Source organism: Delphinus delphis, chromosome 3 (assembly GCF_949987515.2).
Source record: "Delphinus delphis chromosome 3, mDelDel1.2, whole genome shotgun sequence".
In the NCBI taxonomy this organism is placed as follows: Eukaryota; Metazoa; Chordata; class Mammalia; order Artiodactyla; family Delphinidae; genus Delphinus; species Delphinus delphis.
Genome location: NC_082685.1, coordinates 36,564,425 through 36,581,582, shown reverse-complemented (window position 1 = coordinate 36,581,582; position 17,158 = coordinate 36,564,425). Strand labels below are relative to the sequence as shown.

At 48.9% G+C, this 17,158-nt stretch overlaps 1 protein-coding gene across 1 annotated transcript; it reads left to right on the top strand.

Annotated features, from left to right (window-relative positions):
- Window positions 1–4,866: 4,866 nt before the first annotated feature.
- Window positions 4,867–10,763, top strand: FABP6 (fatty acid binding protein 6). The gene is made up of 4 exons (XM_060006823.2): window positions 4,867–4,933; window positions 6,060–6,235; window positions 8,190–8,279; window positions 10,710–10,763. The coding sequence occupies exons 1-4, from the start codon at window positions 4,867–4,869 to the stop codon at window positions 10,761–10,763; spliced, it is 387 nt and encodes a 128-aa protein (XP_059862806.1).
- The last annotated feature ends 6,395 nt before the right edge of the window (window positions 10,764–17,158 follow it).

The window sequence follows — 17,158 nt, the reverse complement described above, 5'->3', positions numbered from 1 at the left end:
AGCAGGGAACTTGTCAGATGCAGATTCCAGGGCCCCACCAGGCCTACCAAATCAGAACTCCTGTGGGTCAGGGCCCAGAGGTTTCCGTTTTTCACAAGCCCTCCCCTCCTGCATGTATGATAAAGATCATGTATGATAAAGTGTATGATAAAGATCACATTTGAAAAACTGTCTCACAGCCTATTCCAGACTGATCTGAACAAATAAAATCAGAGGGATCCCAGTGCCTACTAGCTGCACAGCCGTAAGGAAGTATGAAATGCAGCCTCTTTCCTTAAAGGGGTTATAATCTAATTGGGAGGGACTTCCCTGGCGGTCCAGTGGTTAAGACTCTGCATTTCCATTGCAGGGGGCATGGGTTCAATCGCTGGTTGGGCAACTAAGATGCACATGTCGCGTGGTCAAAAAAAAAAAATCTAATTGGGGGATAAAAGACATACTTTGTGAAGAGTTAAGTTAATGCTACAATGAATAATTCAAAACAGTAGGCAGATAGGCTGGACAAACTGCCAATGAGTGGGAATAACAGTATCATTCAATAAGCAGCTACAAAATACTAGATCCTATGCTAAGCTCTTTATTTATATACTGATTATCACACTAAAATCCTGGAAAACAGGTATTTTTATCCCCATTTAATAATGAGTAAATTAAGGATTTGGCTTATTTGCCAATCTCTCTCACATCCGCCTTCCCTGACCCTTAAGAGGTGATCAGGGTGATGCCTCTGTTTTCCCACAATACCCCAATGTTACAGACTTTATCTCAGTTATCACACCGTGTTACAATTGCCTGTGTACTAGGCTGGTTCTCTCACAAGATTTGAGGACAGATACTTGGTAGTTCCAGAATCTAGTGAACAGTAGGTACTCAGTATTTTTTGAATGACTAAAGATTGTGTGTCTGAAGTCTCAGGGCTAATACTGTGACTCACAAGCCCAGGTTTCCCCCTGAGCTATTACAAGCAGCTGGTATACACCTGGGGGGTTCCTGTAAAGGACAATCTACAGGTTGGAGTAATCAGAGAAGACTCCCGGGAGGAGGTGGAGTTGGAAAGACAATTCAAATTTGGAAAGATGGCTGAAAAGTGAGCAGTCATTCTATGCAGGCCAAGGCATAAAGGTGAGATTCTGCAAAGGGCACACCTCCTTCGAGCCTAGAGACCCCAGGGGATTTCGGGAGACTACACCCCTTTCCCTAAGCCTCCCTAGCCTCCTTAACCATCTTAAATCGAACCTACATCCCATACTTCTGTGAAATTACAGGGAGATGGCAAATGCTCTATTGTTTCCCCATGCCCAGACCGGTATGACATGTTTTTTATTAGTGGATTTCTCCATTTGGAAAGTCCCTTTTAAGAATTAATGGGAGGGCTTCCCTGGTGGCGCAGTGGTTGAGAGTCCACCTGCTGATGCAGGGGACGTGGGTTCGTGCCCTGGTCCGGGAAGATCCCACATGCCGCGGAGCGGCTGGGCCTGTGAACCATGGCCGCTGAGCCTGCGCGTCTGGAGCCTGTGCTCCGCAATGGGAGAGGCCACAACAGTGAGAGACCTGCGTACCGCAAAAAAAAAAAAAAAAAAAAAAAAAAAAAAGAATTAATGGGATAGTTTTCAGTTTCCATGAAGAAATAAGACTTTACCCAGCTTTGAGCTTTTGTCTTCTTAAACACTGAGTATGTATTAATTTTACAACTGAAAAACAAGACCCCATCGTGGGATTATACGTAGGTTTTAGTTTATTTGTGCTTTGTTCTTCCCAAAGTATCTACTATGAACAACTATTGCTTTTATGAACAGAAAATTAAAAACCCTTTCCTCCATAAAGATTGTTTAAAGAGGAAAGAAAGAGAATCTCAAAGTGGCACAATTCATGATGTTGGGAAGCAGGATGTTTGGGGGAAAAGAACTAAAGATGTTCTAAATTCTGAGTTCCAAGAACTTCAGCACCCAGGCAATCTGGGGCTAAACCAATTCAGTCTCAACATGGCAAAACATATTAAGAGCTGTAAGAATGTTCCAGAGCCCATAACTTTGTAATCCCATCCTGGGGCTTTAGCTCAAGGAAATACTTTAAAAAAATTATCTACATATAAAGAAGCTCACTGTGGCCTCTCATTTAATGGGGTAACCTGGGCTCCCCCTAAAAGTCCAACAGCAAACATTATGCAGCCATTTCTAACAATAAACATGGCAGCTTAATAGAAACATGGCACTGTGTTTACAAACTAATACCGAGCAAAGAAAAAAAGAATGGAATATTGCATTATATAGTGACGATGGCTATTATACACCTGCTATAATTAGAGTGGTGGGAAAGAAAGCAGGGATGACAGAGGAGAGAGATGAATGAAAGAGGCAGGAAGACAATTAAAAAAGTAAAAATAGTTATAGTGTTAGGGTAATGGGATTATGGAGGACTTTTGGAAATCTGTTTAAATGATGATGAAAGTTGCCTTGGTAGTAAATATGAACTATACATAGGGGCACTGTGACTTTGAGCAAGTTACTTAACTTCGCTGAACCTCAAGTTTCTTCCCTGGCAAAATGGGGACAATAATGGCACCTACTTCATAGAGTTGTTTGGAAGATTAAATGATATAATTCATATAGAGCACTCGGCATCATGCCCAATGCATGATAAATATTCAATAAGTGTTAGCTATTATTGTCAGTGTTATTTCATCATTATTATCAATGAGGGGAAATTCTCATATGCTCCAGGTGGGAGTGTAAACTGTTCTAGCCTCTGAGAAAGGCATTAGGGTATAGATATAAGTTTATATATAACTTTAGATACAAAACCCCTTTGGTTCCAGGAATTGCATGTCTAGGAATTTATCCTTAGCAAATAATCTCAGTAAATAATCTGACATGTACACCAAGGGGTGTGAATGAGAATGTTTATCTCAGAGTTATTTATAATAGAAAAAGACTGGGAACAACCTAAAGACCTGGCAATAGTTACATAAATTATGTTTTGTTTTTTTCTTTTTTTTTTTTTTGCGGTACACGGACCTCTCACTGTTGTAGCCTCTCCCGTTGCGGAGCACAGGCTCCGGACGCGCAGGCTCAGCGGCCATGGCTCACGGGCCCAGCCGCTCCGCGGCATGTGGGATCTTCCCTGACCGGGGCACGAACCCGTGTCCCCTGCGTCGGCAGGCGGACTCTCAACCACTGTGCCACCAGGGAAGCCCCTCAGAGTTATTAATAGAAAAAGACTGGGAACAACCTAAAGACCTGGCAATAGTTACATAAATTATGAAACATACATACCACAGAATATGTACGATATACCTTTATGTAATGATATACACGTGTACTTACATCATTACATGAAAAAGAAATGACAGAACAATATAATCTTATTTATAGAAGAAAGTATAGGTGTGCATTTAAAAGTCTAGAAGGATAGCTACCGACCGTTATCAAGGGCCATCTCTGTCACTTGCTCTGAATTATGAAATTTTAATATATACAATTCAGCATCAGAAAATCCACGATGAGGTGTGGGTGAGGGGAGTGTGGGTGTGTGGTTTTGTGCTTTTTTAAAGTGAGACACCTGGCTGGAGTGAGGAATTCTAAGATTGGAGATTGCAGACTGGCAAAATGTGGCAAAGCTGGTTTCATCAGTTCAGAAACCACTCAGTCCCAGGTCTGGGGGGTTAGCAACTGTGGTGAATTCTGCTTTGGATAGAAATGATGGGGATTCTTGGAGAGCCCACTCTGGAAGAGGAGACAGATGCAAAACTTTCCTTATTTATAACAATAAGAGTGACGGCCTTTGTAAGTGCTTCATACTTTCATGGCCAATCGGTTTGATCCAGAGAGCAGTCCCACGAGACAGGCAGGGCAGGAGTTATCACCGAGGAGATGGGAGTCCTTAAAGTGAAGTGGTGCCAGAATCAGAACAGGGACAGGAAGTGGGGGCTGAATTACTAGCCCTCCCAGTGGTGAAGCTGGAATAGAGTGAAATTCACCACGCTCCCAGCCCATGCCTGGCACATAGTAGGTCTTCAGCGCACCTGGCACTGCCTCCTCTGATCGGCTCCCTGGGCCCTTGGGCAGCTGCTTCCCTTTGCTCGCACCATCTACACCCATCTTGTGCCTATTCTCCTTCAAGTGCTCTTTGCTGCAGACAACTCATTGTTTCCTTTCATTGTGGCCCTTCCCACCTTCATCACATTGTTCCCTCAACTTAGAATGTTACCTGCCTCCATTCTCAGCGTCTTCCAACCTTACCACTTCTGTAAACATCCAAATTCCTTCAAGACCTGTATTAAATGCCATCTCCTATGCAAAGCTACACCAGCCAGCTGGACACCATCACTCCTTCCCTAGGCCCCAGGCCCCAGATCTGCACGTCTCTCGGGACACATCCCATCCTGCTTGCACAGGGGTTCTCTGCAGGTGTGTTTTGTCCCTGGACCAGACTGGAGGCTGTTTTGGGAAGGGGGTATGTCTCACTGCTTCCTCAGTGCTGGCCCCAAAATGAGGTGCCCGAGGCACTTTGGTCGATGAATGCAGGGGTGACTGAGTAAATGAGGGAAGATGGGAGCGTGGATAGAGGGAGGGCTGGGTAGAGGTGGATGACACCTCAAACCCTGTGGCAGAGCTGGCCCTGGCCTTGCCAGTGGCAATGGGATTCCAGCCAACGAGTCCCCAGGGTGAATAACCTCAGGTTTCTGCTGCCTGCCTACATCATAAAGTTGCCAGTGCTTCCTCTTCAGGGGTGGGAAGGAGAAGTGGGGTGACTTTGGGGCTGAGCCTCAGCATCTGGGAGGGTTTATAAGCTGAGGCACCAGACCCCTCAGCACTGCAGCCCTGCTTCCTTATCCTTCTTCTCCTGAGCCTCCAGCTCTCCGGCAGCATGTCCTTCACCGGCAAGTATGAGATGGAGAGCGAGAACAACTATGACGAGTTCATGAAGCGCCTGGGTGAGTGAGCTCCTGAAAGCACCTTCCTGGGGCTGGGCTGTCACGGCCAGCTCTGCACAGGGAACCCACAGTCTGCGAGGCTCAGAGAAGTTGAGTGACTCGTGCAAGGTCACACAGCCAGTAATGGGTGAGGTGGAGAGTTGATTGGTTTATTCATTCAAACATTTACTGAATGCTTGCTACACGCAGACCAACCCAATGTTACTGATGGGGTGCCTCAGCAAGCCTTGCCCGAGGTCACACTGTGCATCAGTGGCAGATGTCATTAGACCCCCTGGACCCGAGGATGAGATGATGAGTGGTGTCACCACATCCTGCCTGGGGAGAGGTGACCAAGGGGTGGGAGCACAGAGATCAGGTTTGACAAGCCACTCGTTCACTAAGTCACTGAGCAAACGGGGGCCTCTTACAGTGCTAGGCACTCTGGGTGGAGATCAAAGACCCCACTCTTCTGTTTGATTTGCAGCACTGGTTGTGAAGAACCAAAGAGACAGTGGACTTGACAATCCTGCAGAAATCTTGGTGTGCTAGCTAAGTGTGAGGCAGTGCAGTTTTCTAGATTGAGGACAGCCCCAGGGGACCAGGGCCTACGACCTCCTGGTAGGAAATGGGCCCCAAGAGCAGGATCCATGTGCCCTGGGGCCTTGGGAAGGCAAGAGCCCTTCTGAGTCAATCACTGGGACTGGCCCTGAAGGAACAGGGTGACTTGGTTTCACCTACAACAGTCTAGATGTAGCAATCTTTATCTGTAAAGCAAGAGCATTTCAAGACAGTCTTGAAGGTCTCATTCATTTTAGAAATTTGTGAGGTTGGCAAATTTCTGTTCTACTACTATCAGAAGAGCAGCTATTATTTATTCTTAACTATATGCCAGCAGTTTTACCAGACACAAACACTGTAATTTAATCCTTGCAACAGCCCTGTGAAATGGGCCTTATTATCCCCATTTTTTGGATGAAAACACTGAGGCTGGGAGAGACAGTGACTTGCCCAAGCCACATGGCTCACGACATGGGGCTTGTGCTCGACTGTCAGGCTAGCCTGCCGTAGGGGAGGCAAGCTCGTGCCCAAAGCCACAAGTCGTAGGCAGCTCTTACATGGCCACTCTGCTTGTCCCCTGGCCCAGGGCTCCCCAGCGACAGGACTGAAAAGGGTCGCGACCTCAAGACTATCTCAGAGGTGCAGCAGGACGGGCAGAACTTCACCTGGTCCCAGAACTACCCCGGGGGCCCCTCCATTACCAACAATTTCACCATCGGCAAAGAGTGCGACATGGAGACCGTGATGGGCAAGAAGTTCAAGGTGAGAGGCAGCTGGCCACCCCTCCCTCCTTCGCCAGGACTCTGGCTGACTTCTTGGTCCCCACCATGTCCCTGGGGGCTGCTCCCCGAGCTGAGGCTTCTTCTCGAGTCTAGCCTCCAGCTTTAACAGCCTGAGTTACTTGGCAGTTTAGCCTCTCCTAGTTATTAATGCTACCGTCAATAACGGACACTATAATGATAGTAAAAATTGTTAACATTTGCTGAATCCTTCACACATATATCCCAGACACTTGCTGGATCTGTCACACATCTTAATGCAGGTAAGCCCATGAGGTCGCTACAATTACTGCCCTGTTTTACAGATGGGGGAGCTGGGCTGAGTCATAGGATGAAATAGCTGCCTGGATCCCACAGCAGGGGTGGGCCTGTATAACCAGGCAGTCTGGTTCCGTAGAGCACAACCACATTTTTTTTTTAATTAATTTATTTTATTTATTTATTTTTGGCTGCACTGGGTCTTCATTGCTGCACGCGGGCTTTCTCTAGTTGCAGCGAGCAGGGGCCACTCTTCATTGCAGTGCACAGGCTTCTCATTGTGGTGGCTTCTCTTGTTGCGGAGCACGGGCTCTAGGCGTGCGGGCTTTGGTAGTTGTGGCCCATGGGCTTCAGCAGTTGTGGCTCGCGGGCTCTAGAGCGCAGGCTCAGTAGTTGTGGTGCACAGGCTTAGTTGCTCCGCGCCACATGGGATCTTCCCAAACCAGGGCTTGAACCCATGTCCCCTGCGTTGGCAGGTGGATTCTTAACCACTGCACCACCAGGGAAGCCTCCATAACCACATTTTAATGCTTCCTCCAGCGTGGCCTAGAGATTAATTGCCCAGGCCCTAGAACCAGACTCATCTGGGTTTGAAACTGCAGTCTTGGGTAGCAAAGAATTGAAAGGTGGTTGTTTGTCCCTTCCTACCCAGACTGGTCCCCCAGGTCTTCCACCCATTCCCCTCTGTAGCCTCCAACCCTGGCCAAGAGAGTACTTTGCTCCTTCAGGCTTCTAGGCTGCCAAGGTGGAGGATACGTAGTCATAATATTCATATTCTGCCACTTGGGTATTTTAAAAATTTAACAATTTCTCACAGATGTCTTTCTGTGTCAGCACATATTGACTTGCCTCTTCTTTTTTAATGGTGGTACAGTATCCTATAGTATGGAAATGCTATCATTTATTTACCACTCCCTCATTAATAGATTTTTAGGTTATTTACCAGTGGATAATACAGCATTGTATTACAAACAATGCTGCAATCAACACCCTTGGATGACGTTAGCATCCTTCTAAAAATGATGATCATAACTGACTCCATAGTTAACAAGGGGTGCTCAACACCAAGCCAGGCACTGCTCTAAGCACTTTATATGTATCATAGTAAATCATTTAATCCTCCCCATAACTCCAGGAAGTAGGTACAGTTACTACCCCTATTTTAGAGATGAGAAAACCGAGGCACAGGGACTTCCCTGGTGGCGCAGTGGTTAAGAATCCGCCTGCCAATGCAGGGGACACGGGTTCGAGCCCTGGTCCGGGACGGTCCCACGTGCCGCGGAGCAACCAAGCCCGTGCGCAACAACTACTGAAGCCCGCACGCCTAGAGCCCGTGCTCCGCAACAAGAGAAGCGACCGCAATGAGAGCCCGCGCACCACAACCAGGAGTAGCACCCACTCACTGCAACTAGAAAAAGTCCATGTGCAGCAAAGAAGACCCAACGCAGCCAAAACTAACTAACTAAATAAAGATAAATAAACAAACAAAACCGAGGCACAGAAAGGTTCAGTGACTTGCACAGGTTATCTGTATCTTTGGATATATGTAATCAGATGTCTATAGGGTAAATTAATTCCCAAAGGGTGATTGCTGAGGCTGCAAGCAGGCCCTTCATCCCTCAGGGGCTGGCCTGTGTTTGGGGGGTGCTCTGCAACTCTGTGTTCTGCTTCTCTTCCAGGCCACTGTGCAGATGGAGGGTGGGAAGGTGGTGGTGAACTTCCCCCACTACAACTACACTGCGGAGATTGTGGATGGCAAGCTGGTGGAGGTGAGTGTCCCACTGGTTCCTGGCAAAATCGATGAGAATGTTTTTCTGCCCCCAGCCACGGCCCCCAAGAGGTGGTCCTCTGGGCAGCTGGCTTTATGGGCAACCCCCCCTACCCGCCCAACCATGGGCCAGGCTCTGTGCTGAGCACTGGGTGCACATGACCTCATTTGACCTTCACAATCACCCTGTTAGGTAAGGATTTTTATCCCCATTTTGCAGGTGAGGAAACTGAGACACGGGATGGCTAAGTGCTTGGCCGGAGGGCACAGAGCTTTTTTGACAAAGCAGGGATTTGGCTCTGGGCAGTCTGACTCCAGTGCCCACGCTCGGCCACCGCAGGGACGCACGTCTGGACCCCTCCCAGAGTGTGAATGAAGTGGGGAGTCTGGGCGGGCCCTGCAAGGGTAGCCATCGCCATTCTACTTCCACAAGGGACTTTAGGCCCTTGCTGCTAGATGTTCTGGTGTTTCAAGAGAAGCTGGAAATTGGCACTTCCAAGTGAAATTTCCAGTCTAGCAAAAGTTGCCAACTAATTAAACATATATTGAAACGCTGACAGGGACAACTCACACACCTGTGGACTGACCCCTCCCACACGCCATTCTCTGTAAACACAGGTTGGAGGTGCTGCCCTGCAGGGCCCTCATCTCACATCCCTCTCTTCTCCCTGGGGCTCCAAAGTTTTCCCCAGGTGAAAGAAACGGTGTGAGGTTAAGAGGAAAAGGAAGGCGTTTCTACGTGTCATTCCCCCTTCGTGAGCCTGTGTCCTGGGCTAGAGTCCCCCTGGGGGAGGTCTGGTCTGTCCTCCCCAAGCCTCTCCAGAAGGGAAGTGATGAGGAAAGCAGGGTTTGCCTCCCCCTGTCCTCTCTCTCTGTCTCTCAATCTCTCCCTTGTTTCCTTGTTTTCCTCATCTCAAGCCCAGTCTAGAGAAAAGGAGCACGTGGCCCAAGAGGCTCAGTGCCCTCGCATTACTCCCATTTTACAGAGAAGCCATAGAGTCTCAGAGACACGAGTAACTTGCCCAAGGTCACACAGCTACTTTGTGGTGGAGGCAGATCGCATCAGCTGACTTCTAAATTCTCTGCCTGCTCTTCCCAGGCCAACGGGTCTTCTTTCTCCCCTTCATTTTAGTTTAAAAAAAAAAAAAATCTAAAAATAAATAGATGTACAGTGTTTTAAAAATATATCTATGTGTATGTGTATATGTATGTATGTATATATGTGTGTGTGTGTGTGTGACATAAGTGACTATACCTTTTCTTCTGGATGGAAATCAACCTCTTGGAGAACCTGATGAAAGCTAGAGGCAAAGCTCCCCAGCCTGTAAGGAGTGCAGGGAGAACACAGGGCAGGAGAATGGAGCACATTTGTGCCCAACTGAACTGATCTTCCCAAATGGAACAAACCCATTTCCTAATTCCTAGAGGCGCCTGACCGTGGAGCCTATATGGTGTGAGCAGAGCCCAGAGTTCAGGGCCATTATACACACGCACGCGCACGCACACACGCAAATGCACACGCACACAGACTAGGCACCAGAGACAAGCCATCTTGGTTGCAGATCTCCCAACTCTGGAGGCCCAGAATCGTTCTGGATACCTCCCTTCTTCTCTACCAACATGGGTGCATTTTGCAAGCACCCCTCCTCCCATCTCCACCCACCACCAGCACCCCTTCTCTCATCACCTCTCCTCTAGACCGTGCCCCAGCCTCCTCCCCAGCCTCCCCCTCCACTTCATCTTCCATCCATCCCATATGCAAATCACACATCACTTCACACTGCTGCCCTTTGACAAAACTGCTTCCACCAAACTCCACTTGCCACCCACCCCTCCTCACAAGAAAGCTGCTTTCCTCTGCTGGGGATCTGGACCAACTGATGCTACGCACACATCCCAAGACAGCGTGTCTTGGCCTTGAGCCCAGGGCACCACACACAGTGGGCCTTGGCCGAACAGTATCCTCTTGCAGCCTCTTCCATGAATGCTTACACTTCCTGAGGACAGAGAATGTTTCTTCCCATCACCGAGCACAGGGACCCCATAAATGCTAAATGGTGCAGAGGGTGAGCATGGCCCCTCGGACTTAGAGGGGTGACTGATTTCTCTAACCTTCAGTTTTCTCATCTGTACAATGGGGACAATCTTGGTGTCGTGCAGATGGGCCTGGCATGGGTGAACTGATATGGACAGATGGGTGGAAGATTATCCCACGAAAAGCCACATCACGCCAACATCTGTTAGCACTTTGGCCATGTAGAGTCCACACAATGAGTCCTGTAACAAATTGGGAAACTGAGGCCCGGAGAAGCAGTGCAGCAGGCTCACTCCCACTCAGGGCTGGGACTGGAAGCTGTTCTACCTTCTCTGGGCCCCATGGTCACCTTGGGGCCCCTGCACTGACACCCCCTGTTCCTGCTGCTTCTTCCAGATCTCCACCGTTGCAGGTGTGTCCTACGAGCGCGTGAGCAAGAGGCTGGCCTGAGCTAGTAGGCAGGGCTCCGCGGGGGCCACAAAGCCACCAATAAAGCTGATGTAACAACAGACATTCTGCTCCTTCCAGAGCCTCTGCCTTTGTTCTCTGCTGTCTTGGGGCAGTTCTGGCTGGTGGGGGTGGGAAACCCCTGACGATGGCTACACAGGCCACACCTTGGCCCTGAGATCTCTGCGGGACCTGTGTCATGGCAGAGGGAGACGGGTATGGACGGAAGACCCCTGGCCCCGGGGAGAGGGCAAAGGCGGTGCTCAGGATGCACGGCGGGCACACTTCTGTGGACCCCTCGCCCCAGCCTGCCATCCACATTCTGCGTGGAGACCATCCTTTCAAGAGACAAATATCACCTCGGAGGTGGCACACTGACTCTCAGATGGGCCACAGGAAGGCGGGGAAGGGCTCCCCGCTGCTGGGTCCCGAGGCTGCACGGACACTGGGATGCACCCACCAGGGCTTAGCCAGGGAAGGTGTTTCAGCATGGCTGTGGCTCTCTGCTAATCTGCTGTGGAGTCGTTCCTTTGGGTTTCAGTTTACCTGCTGGTACGAGAGGGGGCCAGGAGGACCAATGAGGGACTGAGGAGAAATGGGAGTCTATGAGATGGCAAAGGGGTTATGGGAATGCCAGGCAGGAAGCGAGCTGTCAGAGTAGGGCTTAGACAGGGGGGCCTGGGAGAAACTTGGAGACGCTGCAGTGGGCTGGGAAAGGTGGTCAGAAGGGTCACTCTGATCCCCTGGTAGGTGCCTGGAGCCCTGCATCAGGAAGGATTCTGAGGCAGCATTTGGACTGAGCAGGCATCCCTGCCTGATTACAGCGTCTGTCCGGGGCATGGAAGAAGAGGAGGGAGCTCTGCCTGTCCCGTGGCTAGATAATCGCTAATCCTGATGCGCTTTTTTTCATTCTCCTCTTTCATACTCCTTGGGAGTATTCCCCATCCGGGTACCACCCTAACTTCTATTTTATTACTTTTTTTTGGCCGCGCCATGCAGCAAGCAGAATCTTTAGTTCTGGACCAGGGATCAAACCTGTGCCCCCTGCAGTGGAAGCATGGAGTCTTAACCCCTGGACAGCCAGGGAAGTCCCCACCCTGACTTTTTTTTTTTTTTGTGGTACGCGGGCCTCTCACTGTTGTGGCCTCTCCCATTGCGGAGCACAGGCTCCGGATGCGCAGGCTCAGCAGCCCTGGACTTATGGGCCCAGCCGCTCCGCGGCATGTGGGATCCTCCCGGACTGGGGCACGAACCCGCGTCCCCTGCATCGGCAGGCAGACTCTCAACCACTGCGCCACCAGGGAAGCCCCACCCTGACTTCTTCTTACCCCATATTTTTCTCTATGGCAACTCACTTATTTTTACTACAATGGAAACTTTATATCACTTATATACATGGAAAGCCAACATCATTTCATAAATAGACTAGGACTACTTAAAAAAGTCAAAGCTGAACAATGTTGACTTCTAGCTGGATTCTGCTGCCACAGCCATGACTTTGAGGCCTCCCTTAGTGAAAAGCGTAAGAACCTTACAAGAGCCAGTAGCATCAAATGGGAAACTCTCTCCTTCCCTAATCAAAAATCCTGCAGGACTCCTTGAAAAGAGAAGAATGCACTCACTGTAAGAGTTGAATTATCTAAGTGTCCATCAGTGGATGAATGGATGAAGATGTCTCTCTCTCTCGCTCTTTCTCTGTCACACACACACACACACACACACACACACACACACGCACACAAACACACACAGGAATACTATTCAGCCATAAAAAAAGAATGAAATCCTGCCATTTGTGACAACACAGATGGACCTTGAAGGTATTATGTTATGTGAAATAAGTCAGATGGAGAAAGACAAATATCGTATGATTTCAAAATAAAACAAAAACTCATAGATGCAGAGAACAGATTAGTGGTTACCGGAAGGGAAGAAGGTTAGGCGGGTGGGTGAAATGGTTAAGGGGGTCAACTGTATGGTGGTAATGGATGCTACCTAAACTTGTGCTGGTGATCTCTCTTTAGTATATACAAATATACTGCAAAGTATATACAAATATACAAAGTATACAAATATACTGCAGAGTTGAATTATAATACTGTATACCCGAAACATATACTACAAAGAGAGTTGAATGATCTAAATTATCTTGAATATACAAGTCCCACATATGGGTTATTAGAAATAAGGTTTGCCCGACACCTTGCGAAGGGTCTGGCACACAGCAGGTGCTTAGTAAGTGCTACCTGACCTCAGGTCCTTGCAGCCTGTGTAATCTATGGCCTTTCACTCTCAGGGGCCAGCCTCAACTTGGACGGACAGCACAGCCCAACTCACTGGCAGCTCAGTCCTCGCCTCCCCCCCCACATTGTGCCCTGAAACTTGTTGCTTTCCAAGGACAGCACTCAGCCTCCCGCACCCACCCACCAAGCCAGGACCCTGTGAATGCCATCATTTTGCCAAGACTTATTGCTAATTAAGTTAACTAGGTAAGCATTAAATTAAACTAGCAGTGTTGCTGTTTCCCCTCCAGACTGAATAGTTACTCATAATGAGCTTGGATAAGAAGTCTGTAAATAACAGAGAGGTAACCATAATTAGGCTGAAAATTGAGAGAGAGAGAAGGAAAGGAGAAGAGTAGAAAAGAAAGAAAGACCTGAGGGGGAAGAAAGATTGTTTATACTTTGGTAACCGATTCAAGGACAAATTCAAACACTGCAGCCAGTGTTACAGAGTCACAGATTCATGGAATAGAAGGATCTCAGAGCTCAACTAGTTTAAACTCTGTATTACACAGATATAGAAACCAAGGCTCAGAGAGGGGAAGAAATTCACTAAGGTCACACAGCAGATTAATGAAGGGCTGGGCATCACTGGCTGATGGAGGCTACAGTTTCTTATTCCAGCTTATGGGGGTAAGTGGAGTAAGGTGAGATGCGGTGAAGTGTCCATGTTGCTGGCATCTTGGAAAAGAGGTTTCCTCAGCCAGTAGAAGGGACAGTGGTTAAGAGCTTCGACTCTGGAGTCACATTGCCAGGGTTCAAATCCCTCTTCTACCACCTAGAAGCTGTGTCACCTTGGGGTAAGTTCATCCATTTCTCTGAGCCTCAGTTTCCTACCTTGTCAGCAGGGAAAACAACTGCGCTTACCTAATAGAGTCGTCATGCTACAAATTAAATACTAGCCACTGCGACCGCGACCACCATCATTCCATTCTCAGCACTGTCATTCCCAAGCCAGTGCGATCAAAGTGTTAGGAGTGCCCCCTCCACTCACTTTAAGGCGCACGGGCACGCTGTAGTATTTCTTGGCATCTTGTCTTGTCCATGTGTAAAATAGGCTAATAAGACCTTCCCTTCCCAGGTGACAGAGGAGTTGCAAGAGTTAAAGGTAAAAATCCTCGCTAGTGGCCTCCATAAAGTTAGAGGCGCTTCACTATTTTGCTGTGCTGTTCAAGGTGCGGTAGTGACTCCCTGCTCAGTTCAGGTGCCCTTCACCCTGACCCTTGGAAGTCATCTCTAGCAACCATTTCCCTCCTGCCAAGCTCATCTGGTGAAACGGGGGCTTCTCAAAGCATCTTTAAAGACTACCACTAGGTGGCGTTCCACCACACACCTGTGGCCCCCCAAGGATACCAAGAGGTGTTTGTATGCTGGGGGTGGGGCAGGGGGGTGAGCAGTGAAATCCCAAGTGATTGGTCCATAGTGTGGGTGTGTGTTTCCTCTGGGGGGGGGGGGGGCAATGCAGAGGCCACAAGTCTCCTCAGTCCGGCATATCTAAGTGCAAAACTGAGTCCACACCACTTGCCCATGGTGAGACCTTGGGCCTCTCTGAACCTCAGTATTCTCATCTGGAAAATGGTGATAATGATGTTGTCGTGAGGACAAAAGAAGAGCAGGGGGGATAAGAGACCATGAGGAAAGTGTCAAGTACAGGGCATGGAACACAGTAAGTGCTCACTAAACAGGGCCCTTCTTGGAGGTTCTACTGGTGTGACTGGGAACACACTAGGTCAGAGCTTCTAGAGCAGAGAGATATGGCCAGACCTGGCTGTGCATGTGCATCTCCTGGGGATCCTATTAAAAGGATAGCCCAGGCCCCACTGCAGACCTGCAGAACAGGACACTTTGGGTATGACGACCAGGGAGATGTCACTGTTCTGAAGTGCTCCCCAGCCAGGTGTGACCTTGGAGACCATTCCAGTCCCAACCCTCCCATTTTGCAGATGAAAAAACTGAGATCTAGAACAGGGGACTGACTGGCCCTCGTCCACACAGCTAGGGAGTAGCAGAAGGCCTGACTCCAGTATATACTGCCTGCTGTGGCTCTGGTAAGGGCAGGGCCTGAAACAATTGTCCGAGCTGGGCCAGCAGATGGCTGACCACTTGAGTTCTTCCTCCTTTAAAGCTAGAGCTGGGACGGGGGGCGGTGAAGCTCTGGGGCTCATCTGGGCCCCTCCTCAAAAGGGAGAGGCCCACTCACCTACAATATTTGTCACAGAACTCACTGCTGAATAATGATGCCACATATTCCATGTCTTCTTATCATAAACCTGAAGTGCAGCCCAGGCTGACAGCTTTCTCACCTTACAAATGAGAAGACGAGTTCAGAGTGGAGAAGCAGCTTTCCTCAAGGTCATCTAGCTAAGAGCAGACAGACCCGCACCTTCCACCTCTCGGGCTAACGTTCTTGTCCGTACACTAGAAGTTGCAAGCTTCCAGCCTAAGAACCACCTTAACCTGCAGTGTGTTTTATTGGTCTTCTATTGCGTTGCAATTTAAAAAAAAAAAATTTTAATCACGAAAGATTAGATTTCCTAGCAAGTGCAGATATCCAGTTTCTCTGAAAATCTGAAGTTGTGGCAACATAAGGCTTATATCCCTGAAAGGTTGTAATTAGCCAGAGCTGAACAGAAGCCACACCCCCTACAGGGGACACACTGGCTTCATCAGTCCCCATCACCTCGCGCTGTCTCAGTCATCCAGCGGATTCACTCACTATGTTACCTGCCTGGTCCTGGTGGGCCTTTGGATTTGAGACGCCTGCCAAACGCTATGGCCTTTCTGCTGAAATTCGTCCCAAATGGCTTCCCTGAGGAACAGAGAATGAGGTTAATGAGATTGGTAAGATTCTTTCCCAGGAACTTGGTGCCAGGGATTACCAGAGGCAGCCCAGAGGTGGGGTCCCTCCCAGGGGATGCTCTGGGGAAGTCCCAAGCCTGGTCCCAGATCTTCACCTTCACAGATGGGGCTGGGGGAACCCCTCCCACATCAGAGCCTGTTGGGGGCAGGCAGATGCAGCCGTAAATCACGTTAGCCTGTGGCAGCTGTGCAAAAGCTATGTTTCTGTACGTTTACTGCTGAGCACACTCTGAGAATCCCCTTGACCCCGTCAGTCAGCAGCACGCATGCCTGGCCACTCTTTTGCGAACCCATATCCATTACTCTGTCGTGTCTTCTTCACCAGGCGAGCAGGACGGCCAGCTGGAGCCTTGCACTTATTCAAAACTCGACTGAGGCATCTCAGGGCGGCGGGGCAGCTCCAGGCTGCCTGGGTTTGAATTGTGCCTCCTTCCTTCACCACACTTTTAGGCAAAGAACTTCTCTGTGGCCCTGTTTTCTGCTCTGTAAGGTACAGCTGCCTTGTAGGGTTACTAGGATGATTATAGTAAATAGTATGAGCGAATTCCTTAGCAGAGTGCTTTATAAACAGCAAACGCTTAATAAACGTCAGCTGGGTGATTAGTGTCACGATCACCAGGTATCCATATATTCTGTTGGCTGCAGGTGGTTTAGGGCACAGCCATCAAACCCAGTAAACAAACTAACAAGATCGTTCCAGATGATTTAACAGCTATGATGAAAACAAAGGGGTAAGGAAAGGGACCTGGGGGATGACAGAGACCTCTTTGGAAGGTGACCTTGTGGGCTGAGGTTTTTCAACCATGGCACGGCGGTCATCTGGGGCCAGTCCATTCTTTAGTGTGGGGGCTGTCCTGTGCGTTGTAGGATGTTGAGCAGCATCCCTGGCTTCTGCCCACTGAATGCCAACCACGTCCCTCTCCCAACTGTGACGACCAAAAATATGTCCAGACATTGCCAAAAAGTCCCCTGGAGGGCACAAATGAGCCCCGCTGAGAATCACTGATATAAGGGATTGAGAGAGGGGAGCATTCAGATGACAGAATAGATGGCTTTGGAGAGATGGACTTTGAACCCAGAGGGTATGAGGAAGTGGAACCTTAACCCTGACCTTAATCCAGGCATTTGTGACGTTTAGCCGATTTCCTTAAACTGAATCACTCTCACTACCTCCACAATGGGTTCTGTTTTTCTGGAGAACCCCACCCGATTCAGAGCTGAGATGTCAAGCCTCACTCACTCCCACTGCCCAGCCTG

What these genes read in the sequence shown, in the direction of transcription:
- FABP6 (XM_060006823.2), top strand. Translation starts at nt 4,867, where the DNA reads ATGTCCTTCACCGGCAAGTATGAGATGGAGAGCGAGAACAACTATGAC. An exon ending in CGAGTTCATGAAGCGCCTGG is followed by an intron (nt 4,934 to 6,059) that starts GTGAGTGAGCTC and finishes CCCCTGGCCCAG; the next exon opens with GGCTCCCCAGCGACAGGACT. An exon ending in TGGATGGCAAGCTGGTGGAG is followed by an intron (nt 8,280 to 10,709) that starts GTGAGTGTCCCA and finishes TGCTTCTTCCAG; the next exon opens with ATCTCCACCGTTGCAGGTGT.